Source organism: Falco rusticolus, chromosome 13 (genome assembly GCF_015220075.1).
Source record: "Falco rusticolus isolate bFalRus1 chromosome 13, bFalRus1.pri, whole genome shotgun sequence".
Taxonomy (NCBI): Eukaryota; Metazoa; Chordata; class Aves; order Falconiformes; family Falconidae; genus Falco; species Falco rusticolus.
Window position 1 is genome coordinate 7,140,423 of NC_051199.1, and position 26,494 is coordinate 7,166,916.

The window sequence follows — 26,494 nt, forward strand, 5'->3', positions numbered from 1 at the left end:
TTCCAGAAATTGCCTTACTCAAACTCCACATAATATAGTCATCAACTCTCATTCACTAACATTGCCAATTTTGCACTGGATCTCACAATTTGCTTTGGATTCGCCAGCAAGAACAGCATTTCCTTATTATGCACATAATTGAACTGATAGTGGTACACAGTAATACCAAAGCTAGTTACTGTTAGAAGGATGTATTACTATGTGATCTCATGGCCCAACAAGGGCAAACAGACACTGAACCCTGTGCCAACAGTCACGACTCTGAGAGGTGAGAGGGAGACTGTGCTAGTATTGTCTTCCAAGAAGGATTCAGGCTCCCTTATGCAAAAGGAGGTTTTGTTTTTGGGTGGGTTTTTTTTCTTCGTTTGAAAAAAACAAGAACAAAACCCCCACAATTCCACAAGGGATGCCATCTCTTCTACAAACACACTAGCACAGATCAGCAGGGAAATAACTGACCGGTTGGTAGGACTGACAAGTAGATGGTTGTGTGGACTGCTTTACTTGGAAAGCAAACTTCCAGACAAGGACATACTTTTAAACAGGCCTTTGCATACAGCAAGGTCTGGACAGTCAGACAGTTTCTTAATTAAAACATTAAATTTGTTACTTTTCTGATTTTTACTTTGTTACTTTTCTGGCGTTTTTTACCATGTTGTTCAGATTCAAATACATCTCAGACAGTTTTAAGAGTCAGAGTGAACAGTCCCTGTCTATTAATCAGCTATCTATTCCTGTTCTACAAGGAAACCTTCCTCAGGAATGACAGTGAAGTTCTTGACAAAGCAAAAAAAAAAAAAATTAAAAAAAAAAAGACCTTTAGTTCATTATTGAACAACCTCAAGCTGGGGGGGCAGGGGGGGGGGGGGAAGGGCTCCAGAAGGAGTAAACGCTAGACCTACTCTTCAAGTTTAAGAACCAACAGGAAACCAAGTTCGAATCTCCATTGGTAACGGAAAAATCATTTCAAATGCAGTAAAGCCCCAACCACAGAGATGTGGGATATCAAAGCTAGCATCTGATTGATGCTGTAACAGCTTAGAAGCATTATGGGAGCACAGGTGTGTTGACATTGATTCTAGGGAACAACAACAGCTGGACAGTCTGCCAGATCCCATCCTTAAAAAGCAGACATGGTCCAGCCTAGAAAGTGGCATGAATGACTGGATCTCTCTCAAGGGGGAACCGTCATATCCTGGTGTAACAAAGCAGCAGAAAGTCCACAAGCAGGAAACTACTTGCAGTCTTTCCAAGTGCCCCTATTGTAAAATGAATAGTTCTCCTTACTGAGAGCAAGCCTGTAAAAATTGTTATCATTCTTCATTACCAGGAGATAATGACGGTTTCCTTTGCTAATAAGTGGGCTGAGTAAACACCAAGCTGATAAGAATCTAGAGGTCAGCAGAATTCAGATGACATTTCATTATTTCCTTTCTTCAGCAATTAAAGGCCATCACATCTCAGCATTCCTGCTCAACTTTCCCAGGTCTCCTTGCTTATTTAACAACTTGAATGTTTTATGTTTGGTATAAACAGTTGTGCGGGTTGGGAAAAACCCCACCATATTACAATTAAAGACAAATCAGAGTGAGTTATGGGTGGGGTGGAGGGGAAGAGAAGAAAGAACAGGGGAAAAGCCATTGTTTTTGGAATGTCATAATACAACAGGACTTTAAACTGTTGTGTTTGCATCGTGAACAACTTGTTTATGAAACAATCCCATTTTTAAGCAACCTTAAGTGGGATGGTCTTTATGGTCAAGGCTGTAGAGTGAGATACATGGGGTGTGGGTCCTTCCCTAGACAACCACACGCCTCCTGCAGAGCCTCAGGGAAAACAGGAACATCCAATCGTACCACAATTTCTTATAAATAAATCGGGTGATTTTTCACTATGGCACTGGGAAGCTAGATTTTTCCACATGATGTGGTGGCAAATACCAGATAGAGGTTTTTATAGAGATATGTTTGAATAGAAATAAGTATTGCTATTTGACGTACTCAATAAATATTTGGGTTTGCTGTTTTTTTAACAAACAGAACAAAGATGAGGAAAACAGAAAAAAGTTGTATCACTTGTTTATAAAAAGAGAGAGAAACACACGACTGTTAATAAAACTAACAGCTCTAACTATTTAAAACCCTTCATAAAAGTTATGACAGTTCTCTTCTCCACATAATTTAATGAGATCAGAATACAGACATGCCTTGTAGTATTATAGTTTGTGTTTATTTAATGGTATTACTACTAAGAGATTACCCTACTGTGCACACAACAATTAAGAATTATTCCATCATTTTAACAGAAATATATTATCAGTATTAGAGGTTTATCTACTTCAGTGTTGTGTGGTTTATGTGCCTAAATTCACAGATTTCATATTCTTTATTTGCTTAATTTTCTAGGTAGTTTGGAGCACGGACAGAAAATAAAACATCACAGAATCACTTAGGTTAGAAAAGACCTTTAAGATCAAGTCCAACCATTAACCCAGGACTGCCAAATCCACCACTAAACGATGTCCCTGAGCACCACATTACTCGTCTTTTAAATACTTCCAGGGATGGTGTTCCAATGCCCGACCACCCTTCCAGTGAAGAAAAGACACTGAGAGACGTCTTAGCCAATTAAAGTGGTAGGAATTCAGATGTGTTTATGTTAATATATACAATATAAGAAATGTCAAACTTCTTACCTCAAAATCAATTAGCTGCAAGTCGGCTACTAGAGTACTAAGAAGACCACTGTTGTACAGCTCTTGAGCAAGCTGTGCCACAGCTTCTGTCTGGGGTTCTTTTTCATTTGTGCCATACAAGATTTCTTTCATGGCAACAAGGTTTTTGGAGACCTCCTCAGTGGCCTAAAGAAAATGGGAAAAGAATATAGTTAGAGCACAATGATGTTTGTCTTTGTAACTGTACTCATTATTCTTAACATCTGCAAACTTCCATTTAGAGGAAAAAAAAAATCATCAGGAAATGACAACCTGTTAAAAAAACCCAGATAATCCTTTTCTGCAAATAAGACAGTTAAAGGTATTAAAAAAAAAAAAAAAGAGGCAGAGGCAAGACACACAATTTATTTGACAAGTTAGCAGAAGTAAAAACCTCTTCCTTTTTACTGCCTTTAAACTCCTTATTCAAAAACTCCCTAAAGAATAGCAATGGGAGAACCCAACAAAGTGTTCATTCTGTAAAACTGTGGTACACAGGACCAGACTGGAAAATGACATGGAGACACATGCCTGGCTCTAGTGAACTGCTCAGAGAGACCAAATGTATCCCTCATACAGATTTTGCATTCATCAGGTTTTGTCAAATAATGTTCCAGTCAGTGGGGATGAAATTTTTCTTTTCCAACTGACAAAACTTCCTTTAATTTTCAAGTGATCTCAGTATACAAGAACAAACTGGCAAACAGACCCCTAAAGAAGTGCACTTGAAAGAACACAGCGATACAGGAGACAATTAAAAGTCTAAGATGCTTCTTATTTGAAGCCCATCTTATAGAAGACAGACAGGTCTGACCTCTTACTTAGGGAAGCTAGTGTACAGAATTCTTAAGTTGCTGTGACAGGCTGGAGCAGCATTCAGCAGTGGAAACAGAGTTATCTCATGAGTAAAACCAAAAACAAACAAAAACCCCCAAAACAAAGCAAAACATCAGCAAGAACACTCCTAAACATCCACTTCTGAATCTTAAAACACAGTTATCTTGGAGAGAAAAAAAAACCCCCACACTACTCCTTTTAATAGGTATGTTTACATAGCTTGGGGGCAAAATGCTGAAAATTATCATCATAAATAGCTGGTTTAATTATATTGTATTAATTCTTCACATGCCTAAAAAGTATGAATGGCTTGTAAGTGCACTAGTTTTTAGTAATTAGATGAACCTACCAACAAGGTATGCATACACTTCAGTGTGAAGTATTTATGATTGATAGCACATGAAGAATTAATGAAGTGAAAAAATGATCGCTTTCTGGATATTGCCTGTCTCATAAGGGGTATCTACAAAGATTTCACATGTGCGCGTTACATCTAGAGAGGCTTAAGATCAGCATGACCCATGCACTATTCAAGCCAAAGCCATTCCAGCTTTGCTAGGTATGCACGTAAGGATTCCATGACCTTTAAGGAGGCTCCGTATCATTTTTAGCTCCTCCACAACTTTCCACTCCCTGCTGCCTCCCTCTTCTTGCTAATTGCAATTCCTAGTCCCAGTTGTCTCCTCCTCAATTGAAATTCCAAAGGATTTTCTGTGCACTGTTAGTAAGACAGCAAGAAGCAGGTGCTCGGTAAGACTGCTTAGATTCATGACAGCTCCTGAGGACGTAAAATGAGAAAGCCAGCTCACCATACTGTAGTGGTATTATGCCACACAACTGTTCTATTTCTTTAAAATTCAGACAAAATATCTCTTTACTAGGAAAAGAACAGGAACATCTGTCAAATGCAGATATGAAGAGATGCCTTTGATGCATGGCTACCAAGAAAAGAGGAAACAGTAATAAAAATTCTATTACAGTTTGTCCCTGCACACTAATTTAGAAAGCAAGATGAAAGAGGAAGAAAGGCAGAGGTTCAAGTAGCTACCTATTTTAAGTAAGATGGTGGCAATACAGAGGGCACGCCTGCAATTAAAAAGAATGCCAGTGAGGAATTTTTCATATGAAAACCCCAGAAAAGAGAACAACCCTCTCGATACTTTAATAATCACACCACCTGCTCAGAGCCAACCTCAGAGTCCTATCAGGTTGATCAGGCTCATGGCCAGCCATGCTCTGAACAGCTCCAAGGATGCACACTCCACAACCCCTCCAGGCAACCCCTACCAATGTCTGACCACCTTCATCATTAAAAGATACTTGCTTGCATCACTTCAACTTAGGACAAACTATCATTTCTGGATACGCACCACAAATACAGAAATACAAGGTTTTCTGATAGTAGTGTATCAATAAGCAAGGTCTTTTGATGCACTACAATTCCATAAAAAATGATACTTCTATATTCCCTTCTCTTGTACTCTAAAACTCAACATCAAAAGGACTAGCAATAAATGCTTACAAACTTGTTCTAGAATCTACTCTTCTATATTCCATACTCTCATATTCCAAATAAGTGATGTGCAGAGCTATTTCAAATGCAGCATGGAATTTAGATAGCTACAGTGAAAAATATAATGCTACATTAAGTATCAATGTTAAGACCCAGCGAAAAACTAGTAAAAAAAGAAATCAAGACAAACAAGAGAATCTTAGCTAGCATTACTTGCAAGATTTCCTAAGGTACTGAGATCTAAATAATTGCCTAATGCACTGCTTGCTTTTAACAAGAAAATAAAAAATTTCTAGAGAAAAGTTAACATGCACAATGGAGTTCATTCAAAAATCCACGATCAAAAGCGGAATTCACTATCAGACACCATGTATACAGTAATACAATACATAAGCAGATATATTTTATATATGCGCTATATATTATATATACTCTACATATTATAGTCTATAAATAAATACATTATATATTTTATATAGTAAAATTGTGTGTGTATATATATATAAAAATATATATACCCCCAACACTGAGAAGGAGCAACCATGGAGCAATCAGCATTTCAGCGAAAAATTCTGTGACAAGTCACATTTGAAATTCCATGGTGCCAGACAATCAATACCATTTAGAGGACAAGTCAAATTACAGAAGTAAAATGTAAAATAAGGAAAATAAAGGAAGTACTTACTTCTCTATGCTTATCAAAGACAGGAAGATATTTTTAAAAAATCAAACTAGACACCTTGAAGTCACACATATGATTGTCACACCAGAATAGCTGCATGTCTTTAGAGCTATGAATCATTATGATTTATTCCAGTCTCTACGGTATTTCACTGATTTTTTTCCAAAACTTACTATTTCCTTAAATGCTAAGCAGTGCCAATACCAAAAACTTCATTTACACTTGTACAGCTGGAGTATTTGAATTTTATGAAGCAACACTTGCCTTTACTTAGAGAAATTAATAAATTAACTATGCATATGCATAACAAATTTATAATTTTACTTCTTTGTAAATGACGAACTCCTGATTGAAATCTGATCTATGGCAACACAACATAATATTACATTTGGACAGCTGAATCAAAATAGCATATCACATTGTCCCATACATATATTATACTGTCCACTGTATAAAGCTGGTAACTTAAAGAAGAGACACTGACAATGCCCGCAATAGTCAACTGACATGGGTTAACAACATGTCTAAAACAATTATCCAAAAGCCAAAACTGGAACTGTTATGAGCAGGTTAACCCAAGGTTAGAGGGTAGAGAAGAACAAGTTTATTACATGAGTAAATATTTACCTTCACAACAGTAAACGTGTGCCACAAATCAAGTGAACTGGTAGTATAAAAATAAATGCTGATGTCAGCCAAAGAGGCGGAAGAGATGCGAATAAAAGACTAAGTAATAGGCTAGATCAAGGGTAGGTCCTTTATATGAAATTTTCCTTCCCCTTCCCTTTAAGCCCCCCCTTCTGAAAAAACACAAGTAACAGAAAACTAACAGCATATGTGATGAATGTGTTTTCAGTTACAAAGCACTTGACATTTCAAGTTTCCCTTCCAAAATGCTAACAGACAGCAAGCTATCGCCTCTACCCTAAGTACAAAACTGCAGCCAACAAGCAACCAGAGCTGCGGTACACGAGGCAGACTGTCAGCAGCGAGGCACAGTCCAGCTTTTACAGCCACGTCAGATCTCAGTTCCTAAGCAGGTACCACCAACTTAAAGAACATTTCAAAATGACCTGGAGCATTACCTGGTTAGTTTTTCTCCAGTATTCACAGAGCTCAAGAAAAGGTAGTTTAATATATACTAGAATTCACTTTTTCAAATTTCAGATTTTTATTTATAAAACAAATTTTCCAGTATTACAGGGTACAATGTTTCTTAACTGAAAAAGGTGTGTCATGGTCACCACTGCTGTTTTACGTCTTTGGCTTTGAAGAGCCTCTTTAATTTTGATTATGAAGAATGCACAGGAATACACACTGTCCAAGCTCTAAAAATCTTTCTTACCTCCTTTGCTTTTTCTTCCTCTCACAAAACATCAAAAGTTTTACATTTCAGCCTCAGCACTGAAAAAGACTGAGGTTATTTGTTTAAACATAATTAATTACACTTTTAATTTCTAGGGGAAATTATTTGTCTAATTTTCTTACAAATACGTATTTCCAAGTGTATTAGGAAACTATCAAAGCGCATCCTCTACACAGCAGCAAAGTATTTTCATAACAGCATTGTGCTGCTAATGCACAGTAGGAATTAAAATGAACTAATCCCAAACCCACTGTGGTACCGCAGTGGAAAACCTTTGGCACCTCAGCCAGCCACAAGGTACAACACAAAAGAGCATTTACAATTAATTTCATTTTGTAGGAAAAATATTTGAAACAACAATTAAGTTTTGAAACATTCAGTTCACTTCAACACATGCTGAAATATTTTTTAGCCTAGCCTACATACACGTTTCAAATTCCTTATGCTCAAGAGTAGCAAAAGTATGCAACTATGTGTACTTAATTTTATGAAACAAAGCAGCATAGGAAAACTTAAGTATTCCCTGCACCCAAAAAGGTGTCTTTACCACAAACAGTAATCAACACTACGTACCATGTTGCTAAGGGCGAGTGGGGAGCGGGGAGAGAGAGGGAGAATTCTGTACAAGTCTAATCACTAATAAAATGGAATTATAAAAAACTCTGGCATTCTTCTCCTTTTCCTAAAGGGCAATAATTTATGTGCTTTATGTGCAGTGAGTTTTTCTATTTCTGTTCCACTAATAGCCAGAGAACTCACCCTCTCATCAGCACAGAATTCTTCTCCAAAGGAGACTGGAAAGTTACACTGTAGAAAGGATCATCATAATAAAAGGGGTAGTGAAAGATAAAAAGATGCCTTATTATCGAGATATGGGAATGCAGAAATTTTTCTTCTTTTTTAATAATGGCTACTGCTCAGACTCTTGCTGTCTTTTAACTCCAAAGTTATTCCAGTAATTTCTATACACTGGATAGGAAGAAGGCCAGAATTCAGCGTGTTTAATCAGGGCCATACTCTCAAAGATGTGATGACAGGTCCATAAGATATTGAAGAACTTTATCAGACCAGCAAACAATTTGAGAATATGAGATAAACTGCCACAACCAGAGTCACCTTCACGGACACCTTGGCTTGCCAATGAAACAACTACTTTCTGAAGAACCTCTGTATGAAGATGTGGACACTGCTGTTGTGAATTTTCAGATTCAACAACGGCATCTCCTTTGTGAATAATGAGGATGACAGAGGCCAGCACTACCATATGCAGCTCAGCCTTGTAAATGTCAGTATTTAACCCTCCTAACTAGTCTAACCTAGTGAACATGGGTTGCCTTCTTTCCTCCTTCAAGCAGAATGTGTTGCTTTCTATAAGACACAGGAGAAACAACTTACAGGTTTAGCATATTAGTTCATACCAAAGCAGCAGCCTCACATAAACAAAGCCTTTAAAGAAGATGGAGGTATGGGATTAAAGGCCAGCAAGAAGCAAATGGTACATAATAATCTTCAGCTACAGCATCAAGAACACAGGCATGTGATACAGTGCACAGCTATGCACAATGGAATGAAGCTGGTCTGTTCCCCATTAGAGGTCTAAGCAAAAAGAAAAAGATGATACAATAGAGCACGGATTTTAACATCAAGCCACATCTCCAGGAATTAATAATGAGGCTGAGATGAAGGAAGCAGTGCCATGTCTCATCACAGACTCTTCAGAATGCACCTACCCCTCCTCCCCCCTGACAGATGTCTGTCTTCATTAGAGAAAGAAGCAGCAGCAAATGAAAATCCTCTCAGTCTCCACACAGGCCTGCAGAACAGGCCATAAGACTTTTTTCTCCAGGGAGAAACAGTATTAGGGAAAAATACTACAGTACACTGCAAGAGATCTGGAACATACCACATGCTGGCACTGGGGTAGAAGATGCCGGTTTAAAAAAAAATATTGGGATAAAGATGGCAATTCAGTTAAGACCCGGATTTTCCTGCACTTGAAACAGCATTGCCAAATCTAGGTGAAACCGGATGTACAGAAGCTGGCCACATTCTGCTTAAAAATACTGGTGAACATAAAAAGACTGTGACTAACTCCTATATGGGACTCTCTAAGAATGCCAAGAATGGCACAAAACAGTTAAATAAACCTGGGAGAGGATCCAAGTGGGGTATCACAGCTTGCTTCAAAAGCTGGTAGATTGGAGAGGCTGATGTTTTGTTTGCTGGGTTTTTTCTATTTAGTTTTGCGTTGGTTTTTTTTGGAAGTATTGGAATCTATGCCCTTGTGCTGAGATTTTCAAGAAAAACTTCATCTAAATAGTAAACACCCCTACCATACAAGTCACAGGGTGGGATGCAGCTGCACACAGGTTGAACTTGAAGGTAATTTCCAGTAAAGCTATCAAGACTACCAGTCGAGAAGCAAATGACTGTCAACAGGTACAGATCCTGAAGCAGCAAACCATCCTACCTAAAAGAAACTGCACTAGCACAGGAACTTCACAGCACAGCTACTTTACAGCACAGCTTCCTGTGGGCTGAAGAAAAGGCAAGGAATTGTAAAAGCATATCCCCTAATAACATCCAGGGAGACACAGAGCTCCTCGGTTTCAGTAACAGAGACACTCTGGTCTGTGAATGTTGGCATGGACAAGCACAGACAGAACTATGCCCAGCAGTAAAGCCACTACGGTGGACACAGGCACCTGAACACTGTATGGCTGTGAGCTGCTTGTTAAAGAGTGCAATGTCCTACAGTTCCAAACCAAATTATTTGAAGGATCCTATCAGCTGCCAGTGGCATAAAAATGCAAAGCCAACCAACATGAAACACACCTGTTCAAAGGTACATAATAACTTACCCTTTACCAGAGTGTAAAGCCCCAAAATAATTCCTAATTGATTCAGTTTCAACAGCTGTAAATAATTTCTCACCCTGCCCCCCACCCCACCAATTACTCTTCAGTAATTGGCAAGTCCCAACTGTACCTTCTCTGCCTTTTTGTCAGAGATATCTTGCTTTTCTAGAACTGCCATACTATCCTTCAGGTTCTTCACAATGTCTGCAGGAGACTTGTGGGACTTGCCGAAGGGGAATGGCATGATTGCGAGCCACAAGGTCTTCCTTCTACAGCTCCTGCTTCACCTGGAGAGGAGGAGCAAAAAAAGCATGTTAAAAATAGAAATAGGAGGTCAGTATAACAACACACACGAAGATCATGAGAGTAGCAAAAGCATTTATATGTGAAATAACCACCCTTGACAGCTGAACTAGAACTTGCTATGACAAACTTAAATGCTGTGTTTCCAACCCTTTTAAAATAGAAGATACAGAATCTAAAAACTCACATTAAGATCATCACCTTATGCTACAGGAACAAATTAAAGAGTACATTAATTATATCCAAAGCCACACGCTGTACAAACGCCACACATGGGCAAGACTAACAAGAATAAATTCTTTCAACTAATGCTGCCAAGCGAAATGCCTTCTTACATTAGGTCTTTGACACGTAAGCCATCGTGTCTCAGTGGCTCTGCGATGACTGTCCAGACACATGCTTTTACCCCTATTCACTCCACAACAAATGCAAAGTAAACCGCAAAGCCTGCACCTTAGTGCAGGAGCTACAAGCATGATGCAGACGAGGCTACAGATGGCAGCTTATTCCTATGTCAAAACTCTTGGTATGTCCTGGCTTTCTCATATCAGTATTACTGTAACTTCATACTGAAATACAGTCTCACCCACACTGATTTTATGGGAAATAAAATTTGTCGCTAATAACCAGGATGTAGATAAGGCACTTTAAAACATTAAACCCAAACACCTGATACGGATCTTTTTCAGAAAGATAAAATTTGTCTTATGGGAGCAATTTTCATTCCCTAAAAATATTTGGCTCTTGAATCTAAATGCCTTCATTCTTCCGTACATTTACATATATTTGCTTTTACACACACACATTCACTTCTGTGTGCATAATAGAAAAGTATTTCTAACAAACCAGTAACAAAAGCTTTTGTATGCTCAACACATACACCCCCATTTAAACAACAATAAAAACTTCTTACAAGTGAATTCCATAAAGCATACTTCTATAACTCTAATCTACACAGAAAAGAACAGGAAATCCTGTATTAAAAATGCTGACAGTGCTACTTCTGCTACACACAAAGGACAGCTGAAGCTGACAGAGCAGACTACACTGTCATTACAAAGAAGGGATACTACCCTGAAAATCAGTAATTTCTATATATATACAATATCCATTAAGTTAGTACCAAGTCAACTATAACAAGCCCATGTTAAAGTTTCTTATCTAATACCATGCACTTTGATCCCTGATTAAAATACCAGCTTATTCACCATGAATTTCAAAATGTTAATCCTGATCTTATTCAATCATGTTTTGATCAAGGATTAACAATAACAATTTGTTGCTATTTTTTAGTTACTTTGATTGTTAACACAAACAAGCTGGGATGGCAACTGGGCAACAATTTAAAGGTGAAGAACAGAAGCACACAGATCTTTAGCCAAGACAATTTCCATAAATAGGTATTACTGGTAACCAGCTACAGAGATCGTACCTTCACTGTTCCAGTGCTGCAACTAACCTAACACAGCTGATAAAAGCCATAAAGTAGGTAGCTGTCAATCAGATTACTTTCAGATAAAAGTATCAACCAGGTTGAGATTGGATATTGGGAAAAAAAAATCTTCATCAAAAGTGTTGTCAAGCATCGGAACAGGCTGCCCAGGGAAGTGGTGGAGTCACCATCCCTGGAGGTGTTTAAGAGATGTGTAGATGTGGCACTCTGGGACATGGTTTAGTGGTGGGCTTGGCAGGGCTGGGTTAACGGTTGGACTTGATCTTAAAGGTCTTTTCCAACCCAAATGATTCTATAAAGGTTGAAACAACACCTTCCACCAGCCATTTCCATTCTTAACAGATCACAAGGACATTCTGTTACTTTTATTTTCTAGTATAATAATTGTCTCATAGTAATCTTTCGTTAATCTGCACAAAGGAGGGGTTGTAACACTGAAATTACAAATGCAGGACGGGTAGCCTAAGAGATATAAAAATGCCCATGCATCTGTCCTTAGACAAGAGAATTCTATGCCTCAACTTGGTCACATGTAGCAGAACAGAAATCGATGTTTAAGAAATGCATGACTGCTCATTGTTATTTAATGAAAATGTAGTAGCGTCTAAAACAATGTTTATTGAAAATTACAGTATTTTCACACAGGGTTGTTGTTTTTTTTCTAGAATGAGACAGGTGTGAAAATAAGTACAACTTCCCTACAACATAGATGACATACCTTGAGCACCACAGCAACATTTGAAATAGTCCCTTTATCTCTCCCTTTGATTACTACTCCTGCCAAATTAAGATGAGCCCTGAAAACAAAGCTGGATCCTTTCACACTTGCATATCATCACTGATAATGATAGTATTTAACAACTACTCAGCATATTCATTCTGAAAAAAGGCTATGCCCATGTAACAGCAGGATTAGTTCAAAAAGTTGCTAGTCTTAATTCCTTGGATTATGTGTTAAAACAGGATAAAATCCAGTAGGAATCAAAACAGTTATTTGAGAGAATAAAAAGATCCTATGCACTCACAAAACTGGTATTACAGCAATATACAAAGAAATCAAAGCCAAGAAAATGTCTCTGCACACTCATTTTCTGGATCACAACTAGGTTGCTTCTAAACTAAAAGGCTATATGGACAACTCATATCCTATATTTCCATATGTTGTAATGGCAAACAACTGTCCTCATGGTGTGCCCAATGTCTAGGTTTGCAAAACTTCATCTCCCTCCAGATAGAGCTCAATTTCTTCTTTAAATTAAAAATAGTCTACAACTTTACTTATTCATGAAACCTTTCTTTCTGCATAAATCAGATACACAGACATGCAATGCATACATACACAAGTCACATAGAAGTTTTATTGTATGTACTAGCACATAGTAGAAAATAATCAATTAATAAAACTTCACTAGCATATATTTATACTAAGCATTTCTCCCCAAATCAGCAGTTCCTGTACAAATTTTTCAAAAGCAACTTAGAAAAATCAGGAATGACTGCCAACACCAGTAAGACGGAAATCTACATCCTTGATTACGGAAGGTGACATTTTGCTTCGAGGCATTTCATTTATTGTATCAAAATGTAATAAATGTATTGTTTCTGCTATTTCAATTTTATTACTGGAAGGAATGCAGTGGCACTGCCAGGAACATACATCACCTGGGGCCTCAAGACTGAAGACCCCACCAACCCTGAAGCAAAATTCTGTTACTGAAGAACCTGTGCCACATCCTAAAAAGAAAAAAAAAAACCAGGAGCAGTCCTTTGTCTCTCAGAGCTGTACTTCATGCAATGAGGAGAACATAGACAGGCTGTTCCCTTTTCAGCCCAGCAAAACTACCCCAAGCAGAACTCTGTGCACAATAGACAATGACAACATCTGTGTGAGATCGGAAAGAACCGCAACCACCCACATCTGCAAAATGAGAAAAAAAAAGGAAACAACACCAAATGACATTTTCTGTAAATAACAACAGACTTTACATCATGTCAAATGATAATTGTTTCACATTACTAGCACCTGGTTGCCTTGCAAATTCATGATAAAATTCTGATTGTAGCTTAAGAAAGGGGTCACAGGACTCTAAAAAAGTTAAACTGCAACAAGTACACGGACAGCTCTGTGCTGTTGGGCTGTTTTGCTTTATCTTACCTTCCCAGAAACCTCACTGCTTTTATCCATTTGTTAAAAGAGACCATGAATGATAACATACAAAACTCAGGCTTTCTTAGGCATGCCTTCTATTTCACCGATACTCAAGCATTCCAAACATAACAAAATTTAAGGTTCTCAGAGCACTGGTGTCATGGCCACATTTAGAAATCTTAAATGATGTTATAAATCCAAATGGATTGTCAAATAACAATATGGCATGCAGCCAAATACCCAGAGATTTAAGCTCAACTGACACAGAGGAACTGACACACACTCAGGCACACTGGGACATTTGGGCTTTTGTGATAACAAGAGATAGTAGACCCACTGTTTCAGATAGTATATAATTTCCAGCTCTGTCAATGCAGCATGCATCCGTGCAGAGTTTGCTTTATGCATAAGGCTTTAGATTTTTTTATTCACTGCATTGACCACACAATCAATTAATGTCCAATTTAAAAATAACACATTCCATATGTCAGATTGGTTTTTTAACCAAACAGACAACACAAAGCCATTTCTCTGAGGACAGCCCTCTTGCATCAAAAAAGTACTACAAGAACAAATACAGAAGCATGATAAACAAACCCTTCTCTTCTAATAAATTTTAATTCTCTAAAGAACAGATTCATTACCCTGGAGTATGCTTTCCCTTGTAACTGTTAACTTTTTCTTATTCAAAGACCCAGAAAATGCATTACCCATGTAACAGAAATGTGTGCTACAGTTTAAAACCCGATTACTTAACAGAAGGGGTTTTTTTTGTTGTAGGTGGTATGTTGCTTTTTAAAAAAAAAACCAAAGAAAAAGCATATTGTAAGATGCCTGCATGACTATTTCCAAGAAAAATACAGTACAAGAAATAGTACAATAATACTCATGACTGCAGTGACATGTGCAGAGTTACTCCACAGACAAATAAATTACCAGTAGTGAAGTCTCACCGATGCAGGCTTTTAAAGCTGTAATGAAGGGAAAGGAATACCAGCCATATTCACAAAGACTCACAATCAAATTCAGCCTTTCTGCTTATGACATACCCATAAATTACCACAACATAAAAAAGCTGTAACATTTTTTCTCTGCATAGAAGTATAATCCATAAACAAAGCATCAAATTCAAGTATTCACTCTATTCCAGCTCAGGAGAGCAAACATTTGCCCATCTCCCATGCAAAATGCTACTTAAACAACATACAAAAAACTACATTCCCTATTTTGTGAAACAACCAGGTACAATAAACTCCATTTTTTACTCTATTATTAGGTCTCGTGGCTTAATTGCACTATATTAAGTCTTCAGCTAGATCTAAATCTATAAAATATACAAATTCAGCTAGAATTTAGTGACTACTTCTAGGAAGCTCCTAACAAGGGAAAGAAGAGGAAAAAAAAAAACCTTCAGCCACTTCTTGGATGGAACTGCACACATTAAAAAAAATCCAAACCTAGTGAAAAAGCACACGTAACATCCAGTTGATGTGTGTATAAGAAAATTGCTGGAGATCAAACCAAACAAACATAATTTAAAAAAGGCCAAATAATTAACGGTAGGGTTCGCCAAGATGGATGAGCCAATAGCTGGCTGACACTGATGGGAAGGTTCCATTCCCCCTCTGCTCCCAGTACTGCACACCCTCCTCCGTTTTTACGCCAGGGCCAGCTGATCCATCTCACAAAGCTATCAGAAAACTAACACATAAAAGGAAATTAAGCAATGAGTAGTGTGGGGAATGTAGAAAAAAAACCCCTTTGAACAGCAAGTAGTTGTGAATCAGCTCCCCCATCTCGTGATCTCACCATAGGTGCAATTCATGGTAAGGCTGGAGCTGAATCAACAGGAGGACTGAAGGGGGAAGGTCGCTCTCCATCAGTTATTTTGAGTTGTCTGATATTTTTCTGAATGCCCAGCGTGCTGACAGAACTCACCAAAATGGCAGAAGATAAACCCAAGAAACATGAGGGGAAAACCAAAAAAAAGATTTCTGGAAGGTTCTTAAGGCACCCTCAGCTGTGAGCCAGAGCCAGCCGAAGAGGTGAGCGCTGGGGCAGGCAGGGAAGGGCACACCACCACCACCACCACCTCCACCTCCTCCTCCAGGTAGACCGAGGCTGCCAATCTCTACCCTGAAATTGTATCGTGTTGATTACATTCAACAGTGTTAATAACACATTGGAGATTGACTTAAGCGAGTATAGTTAAGCAAGTTAATCAGTCTACAAAGGCAAAATACCTAGATTCACAATAAACAGTTGGGTCTACTCTGCATACAGATTTTTAATTTACAATTTATCAGTCTGTTACTGACAAAACATGCTGCATCTTGCTAGAAAGAGGCAATGTTTGTATTAAAAATACAACACAGCAGTGTGTGTTTGTCCTGATAGAACTGATTTCCCCTCAGAACCTGTTTTTTTGTCGTTTGCCTCTTGGATTAACAAGGATCATTAAGCCAGTATTGAAAACAATAACGTAAATCAGTTTTCATCAGGTCTTACTGTTGTTAGTTCTGCTAAAATTCAGCGCTGTGAAGTCTGGTAGGAATGATAAAAACAGAAACAGATCAAGAAATTATGCATTTTTAAAAGCACTGCCTCACTCAGACTCCAAAAGGAGGACTGACAGCCATTCCTTTGATCCAAGAACCATTTTTTATGCAAGCTACCATGCTCCTTGGGAAAAGAATATTCAAGTACTTCAAAGCCAGAAGCAGACAGCATATTAACTACTCAGCCCTAACATACAAGATTATAGAATTTTACAGGTTATCGGAATATTTAGCCAGACTTAAGTTACTGACTGTACTTTCCGTAAGTACCATTAGTGAAAAGCGCAGCAGCTGCCCCGCGCTGCACCAAGGCACACGCAGCAGCTGCCATGGCATGACAACAGCCAGGTGCCCCTCTGAGGCATCTGAAATAACCTCTGCCAGCTCAGCGCTGCGAATTCCTGGCTACAGCACATCTTCCTGAAAGGCCTTACCACCTCTAATTGCAGAAGTACAGTTGACTGAAGGCAGCATCCATTATTTTCTTCAGTCTATGATTCAAACTGAGTACTCACATTCCTCCTTAAAACATTCTTCCACATTTCTCACGTGCTTATTTTTCTACTACGTCTTTCAGTATCCTGGTTCTGGATATGTGGTTTCCCACAAGATTAAACAATTTTCTAGAGCCTCAGCATTGTGCCAATAGAATTTTTTCCATTTTCTTTTTGATATGCTAAACAAATCGAAACACGACAGCCTCTCATCCAAAATACGTATCTAAACAGTGTACTTTATTAGTACAACCTCACATGTGAAGCCTTCCTACCATGGTGAAAATAAGACTGATAAAAAGCAGAAGCCACACCTCAAATCTACTTCAGGTCTCCAGCATGAACTATTTAGTATAACCATGGCTTTACCTGCATAAGCATGCCATTAACAGAATGGCTATGGTTGTAAATGGTAATTACTGGCACTACCAGCTAGCAAAATTTAAGAGTAGACTCCAGCTGCAAGGCATTTTTACTATCCTCTAAATACTTCTGCACACCTTTTCAGCATTTCTTTCAACATAACTTTAAAATGCAGATAGAAGGGCTGCAGCAACTGTCTCACATGTAAGTAAAACATTCAACATACTAAACGGCTAAGGCAATCAGTGACCTGTTTGAATCCGTTGCGATATTTTGCGAGGAACATAATTTATATACGTAAGTTTTCTTGCAAGACAGGCACGTTCATCTCATATCTGGCATGTTGCACCCACCACTGAACCCTAGCATCTTTCTTAAAATTCACTATTAACTTGTTCTATCAAGCCTGCAGCACACAAAAGCTTTAATCTGATTCAAAAGCGGTTTCACAACTCTGCATCACAATTATTTGCGGTGAGAGCCACTTACGAGATTAAAATTGGAGAAAAAAAAATAATCCCCTAAGAATGGTAACTTTATTCAGAGAAAAATGAAAATCAAGAAAACAATCTCTGCTGTAACACAATCAATTAAATGAACAAAAAAGATCAATTCAATGGATTCATGAAAAAAGAAAATTGGAAAATAAATTTCTATATAAAAATTAAATACAAAATGTAAGATCGCTTCTCACTTTCTGAAAATTTCAAAGCAAGTCAGTCCCCAGCAGTTCACAGTCCTGCTCATTTCTTTAGCACCAAATGCCAGCTGATTCCTTTCATTAAGCAGGCTTCTCTCTTGCCATTCAATTACTGATCCTTCAGCCTCTTTGAGAGCCCACCCCTCCAGCAGACACCTGCCCCACGCTGGGAGAAGCGAAGGGCAGCTACTGCCATCAGGCTCTACTAGCTCACCACAGCCTCCTCTAACTACGTTACACTTTGTGACTTGTACGTTAATATAGTCATTGCAGTCTAACACACAGCTACAGAGCCTCTGCAGAAACTTAAGTAGAAATTGGTTTTAAGTAAGGCTGCTGCTTTTAAGGGGCTTCAGAGATCCTGCATAAGCATAAAAGGTTGTTAATACTAATGCTTAGTATCTGAGATCCCAGCTCTTTCTCCATATTCAGGGAAATCTTATGACTCAGCTTCTTTCCCTGGTGTACTGTTTAGTTACCCCACCCATGCATTTCCCCACAAACCTTACTGCTATACTGCAATATGGTATACAGACAAGCATGTAAATGCCTCACCCATTCCTTGGTAAATACATATTTTAAAAAAAATAATAATCACAAGTTTCACCTCAAAAAGTAGCTGCTATCTCTAACACACGTACACAATAAAGAACTTACTTCAAGCTTCAAGAAAAGTTGTCAGACAATATGCCCACTTCTGGCCAGGTTGAAGCTCAAATAATTTTCTCATAACCTGGCATGAGAGTCAATCCCCTGTTGGCTCAGATGCCTTTACCACATCATCACAAAACCCAGAATATTTGCTACATGACAAAAAACACTGCAATTATGTACGTGCCATTCTACCCACCCTTGGAAGCAAAAACACAAAGCAAGAATCTCCTTTGTAACTACTTCTATTCCTTGGTGTATATTACACCCATTCCTTTCCAGAGGTTTTCTCTTTACTTAAAGACTTCTGATATGCATCTCGGGGTTAATTCTGAGAGTGACCTGGCAAAAGGGGAGGCAGAAAGTATGCTGCAGTTTTATCTCTGAATTCATTTCATTTCACATAGTGCAATACGGTCTACAGTTAACAACATTCCAATAACTAAAGATGGTTGTATGACTATCAAGAAACCGCACAGGCGAAGGGCAGGAAACCCCACCAGCACCATGACATCAGCATTTAGTTTTATCCAGAAAGCTAGTGCAATAGACAAATGAAAAATAGATTATCTAAAACATTAATTAGTTACTTAAGAAGGAGGATGAGAATCCTAAGTCCTAGCACAAAATAGGAAGGGAAATGCACGTGTGCTTTTGGGGCATTTTGTTCTGAAGAGAGCAATTAAACCGCAAGAATGGTCCTAGGATTGCTCCAGATGCAATCCTCTAAGGTGCCATTTTCTTTAGAGAATATTCTCTCAATAAACCAAAAAAACACACATAAAGCCATTCTCTAGAAGCTCAAGTAACAAAGCTGGGAAAAAAAATTTTAAAAAAAAGTATTTACCCAAATGTAACTTCAGTAAGAACCGTGTCATAGTATTACTTTTAAAAATATCATTTAAGAAAATCAGTAATATTTTCCCCATGGTTCCTTTACTTCCTTTGAAGACCAAATTCTGTGCCCTCCTAGAAACTTTGACTGTTCAACCTAAGTTTATGCAAGTTCAACTTATCATAGCTCTTCACCTAATTTATCTGAAGAACAACAGATCTTTAATAAACATAGCCTACAAAGTAACAAAACACTTAAGGAATGACAACATTAAAGCATGAAGTTAATGGGCTGTAAAACAGTGATCCCAATGCAGCCCAGGAACCTAAAACACCAACTTAAGAACTGGGAAAATACATCTGGAGTATGCATCTTCCCTAACTGATTACTACTGGCCCCTGCCATAGGCAGAATATAACAAACTAGATCAGTCTCTGCTTTGACATATTACACCTGTGCAGGCTTCCCTTCCAAAACAATCAACGTGGGATTTCACCATTAAAAACTGCTTATGTTAGACTACTGTACAATTCACCTCAGTCCCAACAGCCCCTTACAAACTAGCTGAGATGACATGCAACCAAGCATAGCTTAATGTCTCCGGGTTTACTTCTGCGCATTAGCTTGACACAAGTAGGGCTGAAACCCAAAACGAACAGGCACAGCAAGCTGCACTGCAAAGAGAAGTTGAGTCAATGCTCAGACTCCCCAGAGGTGACTCTGAGACTGCAGATGACTCCTCTATTCTGCCATTCTTACCTCTATTGAGATTCTCATTGGCTTGACGCAGAGATTAAAATGTAAATTATTCTGAGATCAACTCTCATGAATCCAAGCTGATTCTTGCTACATGAAACTGAAAGAACTTGGCACGTTACTCAATGACTACATATCTCCTCTGCGAAAGGGAGTTCCTGACAAATAACCTATGGGAGTTATGTACTGAGTCACAGAAAGCAGGAGGGTGATCAATAAACGACTCGGAATCACGACCCCAGCATTTACTGTGAATCCTTTCCTTCTCGTTCATTACATCCTCATTCAGTAAAGCGAAAAGGTTCTTCAGTGAATTCTTTTTCCTTAAATTATCTCTCACCCAGTACTAGGAGCTGATCTACAGACAGTATCTGAGCTGATCCATAAGGTCACTATCTATCTGACAAATTTGCCTTCTGTCAAACTATTTTTATGCCATGGTCTCTGGCACTTAAACAGTTTTTATGACAATACAAAGGGTTTACTGACACAGCTCTGTTAGTAAATCCTACTAGTGCAGATACAGCTTATATTAGTAAAAAGCACAACCTCTGACCATGATAACTGCAACTGTGCTAGGGCTTTACTGGTTAAGTACCTTTACGAAGAGTGCTCTTTCCTTCACACTGCCAACCAACAGCAGTAAAACCATAAATCAAATTCTCCCAAGCTAGCTGTGTGGAGGTATCTTTTCATATGGAACTTTCACCCAGCTTTTGTCAGATGAAAATCCTTGCTTCCTCTGGAGTACCCTATACCAAGGACAACACAGCAGATGGGAAAACAGCGCAAAGATCAGCAAAATTAGGGGCTAGCCAGGAGAAACTTCTCTTTTTCCCTAAATACCCAAGATAATTAGCTTCACGGGCATCTCTTGAAACAGAAAAAAAACCCAATACGTTATAGGCCAGAACACATCTGTGACATTCAGATGTATACCTCATTGCTACCAAGACACCAGTGTGATTGTAAGACAAACTTATGCAAAGTCACTGGCTGAAACTTAGCCTGAACAAAACTGTCATGGGTTCAGGAAAGAGAAAATACAATGATATTACAATCTCACTTTTCAACTAAACTAGTCATCACTGAACTGACAATCAAACTGTGTGCCATGATAATAAAAAATAAACAAATAAGCAAACAAAACAAAAACTTAACAGATAATTCACTCCATTCTCCCAAGAAAAAAAAAAAGCCACAGCAATACAGAAATTCCACATAAATAATTTCAAGATCATAATATAAATAAAGCAGCCATTTAAAAAAAAAATAAATAAAAAATGTGTCCTTTACACAGTTCCTTCAAATCATCTCTGTTTCTCCTGCCAGTTCACGTTTGGTCTAAATCTTCAAAGTCACTAAAGGATCCAATTTCAGATACATAAACCACATCACACCTCAGCTGCCAACAGGTGTGTTCCTTTGGGGCAAGGCAGATCACAGAGCACAGAAAGATACATTTAAGGACAGAGACGATGCATACCAGGGTTAGGAGAACTATCCGTGGCACAAACCTTTAGGAGAGATGACGCGAGAGCCAGAACTTTTAACACCATGCCCTTGTTATTTTCCTTTTGTATATTCTAAGGCAGAGGGAGAAGAGTTTCAACTTAGCCCTGAACTCCAGTTCATGCTGTTAAATGCTCTACAGCATAGGAATCAAGAAGGGGGAATGATCTAGATGAGCCCCCAAAATGTGTCCAAGCTCTTACCATGCCAGCCTAAAAGTCCTGATGACTCACAAGACACCAGTCCAAAGATCTAAGATACAGCAGGGTATGTCAGTATACACGCTCCAAAAAGCCAGATATTCCTGAAAAACCCATATGAAAGTCCTCTTCCCTCCTGACACCAGCTGCGAATTCCAGTTACTGAAAGTTATTTGTACATTAAATGGAACCAGAATAGAAACAATGTGCCAGATGCCTGTGATACATCAGATACACAAACACGATGCAGTTCATCTGTCTTTCCCTTTTGGGGACACTTGGGTTATCTCTCCCAGTAGACCTCAATTTACAAGAAAACTGCTTCCATCAGAGTAACAAACATGAGGAAATAACAACTTTGGGACAGGCAGGTAGAAGGTCCTCATAAAAACTGTAACATTTTAATTTATTCCAGCCAAAACTCACAAGAAAATACCTTACAGTTCCTGCTTGCTAGAACTAAAGACAAGCTGCCCTGAAGTTTCAAGAACTGTTTTGGCACTGAAAAAGAAGACAAAAGAAAAAGGGGGCAGGGGGGGATACCACAGCAGAAAGGTACCTTTCCAAAAGGAAAACTTCCCAACTGATTTTTATTTCAAAGTGACTAGCAATAGCTGTGGTAAATGTGTGATTCTCGAAGGCAGAACAGCCCAGAAGGTTCACAAACTGTAAGCAAAACTGGCACTGTTGATATTTTCTACACATGAGTCAGCATTTCTCCTGCAACACACCTAGAGGTCCACAAACCAAAACTGTTTGACAGCTAACAGTCTAGAGACAGCAAGTAAAAAATTACACTTGTAATAAGAAGCGACTAATATTAGGCCAACTAACACAGTGGAAAAATTGAAGCATCTCTGAGGGACAGTTTCCTTATCTGATCTGCTAAGAAGCACTGGACTGGAAAAAAGGAACTACAAAATTGTTTCGCAATACTAAAATAAGAGCTCCCAACTTTCCTCTAATGCAATTACTGTGTAACACTACCAAGAGAAACTTGAACGCTATCAGAAGTTATCATCTCTACAAGTTTACCCAAGGAATGATCACACATCATCTCTGCAACTAGTAAAAAACTGTTCCAAAGGACAGTAGATCTTCCAAAGGGCTGACATCAAGCTCAAGTGGAAATGCGTTTTAGCTGATACCTATACTCCTGCATTGTGTATTATTAATTACTTCAGCTACGTCAGTATCCCATCACCCCCTTCTCTTCCTTAGAGCTACATGGAGAAACATAAAACAAAAACAACCTTTAAAATTGTGAATTGGTGCACCAGCTTAACACTAGTTTTATTTGAAGAAGGTATTACAAAATTTACTTTGATAGGAGTTTACAACAGTATAATGTTATGGCTCTCTACATCACCAAGAGGCTTCAATCAAACCATCAATTACTCCAGAAACAAAACTTGGCAGCTATCAAAATTCACAACCTTGGTAAACTCTGAAGTTATTCAACAGCTTTAATTGTTTCCCAAAAAAAAGAAATTTTTCTGTGCTGAAAAACTTCTCTTAATTACATAGGCGAGCCAAAAGAAATCATAATTCTGAAAAAAGTTTCTATACTGTAGTTCTATTTTTAACAACAAAAGTCATCAACATCTTAGAAAAATGCTATGTTTAAGAAGGAGAAGGTAAGGCTATGCTTTCAAGACTCTGGTTTAAAATTGTAACTTAAGGTTTGACTGTAGTCAAAATGTACTACTAGGTTATAAATTCTGTAAGACAATCTGTAATGGCATCTTTAAAATTTCTAAAAATAACAAAAATAAAATGCATGCAGCAACAATCTTGGAATCTGAACAACCATCCATTAGTTACAGAAGTAAACCAGGGGACTTCACAGAATTCAGGTATCTATTAAAATACTGTTTTTTTCATCAAGACAAACAAGATTTAATTAAACAATGTGAAAGACACTAGTGCTTTTCATATTATCCAGATCTCCCTTTTAGCTCCTGAAATGTCATTTTAACTTTCCCATTCAAAATCATTTCAAAATTAGTTTAGTCTGGTTATCTAATTTAGGGACTTGATCAAAGTCCAGGTTTTCACACTTTTGGTATACATCTCAGAGGCATGAATCCACAACACTGCAAGTTAAGAGTACCATAATAAATATAAGTGACAAGTTGTAGAAACTTCTGCTGTACTTACTAATGCTTTTCAATGCTTTCAAGTAATTATGGATGTTAAAAATAACCTGTTTAGAGAGGAAAGATTCTGTACTTCTGGCCAGCAATCCTTCTCCTTGTTTGCTAAAGAGCTCAAGAACGGCTACTTCTGCAACACAGATCTGACAGCTCTTCCTAGATGTGATACTTTTAAGTCCTCAGCCTGCATAAATACATGAGGGGAGACCGCCAATGCCAGAGGGAGAGCAGAACTGCTCTGCAGACTCCAACAGCTCAACTGCAGCAACGCTGAGACCATATTCAGCACAATTCCTAAGGGAAGCAAAAAGCCTTGCACAGTCAGTCTCCAAGGAAAAAAAAAAAAAAAATCCATCTTCTGTTGTATGTACACTATAAATCCATGCCTATATGGCTGTTAACATTTTTTTATTTATACTAGTGCACACAGGCATATATACATATAAGTTCCCAAAGAAGAATAAAACCCCATAAATATCTCTTTCAAGATAAATAAAAAGGTACATATACAGGTAGGAATTATAATCACCAGTTAGAAAGCTGGGGGGGGGTGGAGGCTCTTTGGTTTTTTCCAACTTAAAGGAATGAGGAAAACTGACATGAAGTTATCTCACAGAATTTAAAACTTAAATAGTCATAAGTTTGCCGTCATGCACAAATGCCCTGGAGTTCTTGTAACTTTTTTGGAAAAAAAACCATAACCCTGAAATAAAGAGGCTCTTTTGGATCGAAGGATGTTAATTCCCTCACCATAACACATAGGTTAAGAGTAACACCAGTCAGACTGCACAGCTGTGCCAGGACTCTGCTCAAAATGCTCTGTGAATGGATGCAGTTCCTAACAGAAAAACTGTTTACTGCAGCTCCACCCTATTACAGAGTTAGCACAGTTTAAATATTGCTCAATGTCAATTATAGATGTAAAACGGAACTATGTTAGTCAATACCGATGACTCAATACACCACTCTTCTTAGAGATTACGAATCTAAATAATCATGTCCAGAAAAGCACTTGTTCAGAAAACTTAGAATATTTCAAGAAGCTTCCTTCATTGACAAGCATTATGTGAAATCTATGGAAAAAGACAATGTGACCTGGTCACTGGAGCTTGTATTTGCTTTCAGACCATATCTGAAGACAAGCTGAATTTCTCATGTTCAAGTAGCAAGGCCCTCAAGTCCAACATCCAACACATCAAGACTTAAGGTTTTCTAATTATTGTAATTATTTCAGTTTTCCTCAATGGCACTTTAAGAGAAGCCTTCATTCATTCCACTGACAAATTACACCAGACTACAAAAAAGACAAGTCTTCCATAACAACTTGTCCTTATTTGATTTTGAAGCTGGAAAGCATGCAACAAGGCAGAGGACAGCAAACCAGGTCCTTCAGTCAGGACTCTAAAGTACTGCCCCAGACAGCAGAATCCTACCCCAGATCATCCTTTCTCATTAGGCAACACATAACCCAAGTGCCTAATTCATGGTCACTGCTGAAGTATCCATCCTCTTCTGGGAGCCCAAAATGAGATTCTGAGACTAACAACTCGTACCACTGCAGGAATTCAGCTGCCTGAATGACGACTGCCACTGCAAATGCACTAGAAGAAGCACAGCTGGTCTCCCAACTGTCCCTTCAGAAAAATCACAAACCTCCTACCTGTCTTGGGCCTTGAAGCATCTAAAATGACGCTAGATATCTATGTTTAGCCAACTGAATCTTACATCATGAGCTGATGCCACTGGAAACAAAGTTTGGAAGTGTAAGCTCTCAAGTGCTCCACCAGACAACACATACATCATCACACATTCAAACACAGGAGAAAATTATTTGTGCTTCAGCATCGTTACCTGAAAAAAAGTGGGAAAATCACCGTGCTGCTGAAGAACACTGTGAAATGTACTTTCATTAGTATCTGTGAACATTAGATCTGTGAATGAAAAGCTCAAAAATCTGGAATCTTCCTGTCTTCAGACACCTGAGTTTCACGCAATAAAGCAGAAGACCAAATACTACCTTGTGACTAAACAAGTACTCGCAAAGGATGTCTCTGCACCAAGCATGTTCTCGTGCACTGATGGGAAAAAAAGTTCTGTTGAAAAAAACCTACCTGAAAACAAACACATAAGCAAACATTTCGCACCACATCAGTATAAGCAAACTGAGGTTCTGAATTCTTCGTTAACTTTTGAGAGATTTGCTTCCTCAACATTTTTCTAATACAGTACTGAGCATATACAAAGTCTTTATCAAGAACTGTGCCTCAACTCTCTCCGCTACAAGGTATCACTTTAAATTCCCCTGTAAAGTTTCTCCATCACTAGCAATCTCCAGTCAGAAGAAACTTAGGACTTGAATAGCAGGTGTTACAAGTTAGAAGAACGATGCATTCAT

The 26,494-nt window shown here is 38.3% G+C and overlaps 1 protein-coding gene across 1 annotated transcript in view; it reads right to left on the bottom strand.

Annotated features, from left to right (window-relative positions):
• CAB39 (calcium binding protein 39) overlaps nucleotides 1-26,494 on the bottom strand; it is a 42,349-nt gene that overhangs the window by 10,517 nt on the left and 5,338 nt on the right. Inside the window, exons 2-3 of the mRNA XM_037406965.1 lie at nucleotides 10,100-10,256; nucleotides 2,696-2,860 (exon numbers count right to left, since the gene is read on the bottom strand). Of these exons, the coding sequence (XP_037262862.1) occupies nucleotides 2,696-2,860; nucleotides 10,100-10,213 (279 nt within the window). The 5' untranslated portion in view covers nucleotides 10,214-10,256. The remainder of the gene's footprint in view (nucleotides 1-2,695; nucleotides 2,861-10,099; nucleotides 10,257-26,494) is intronic.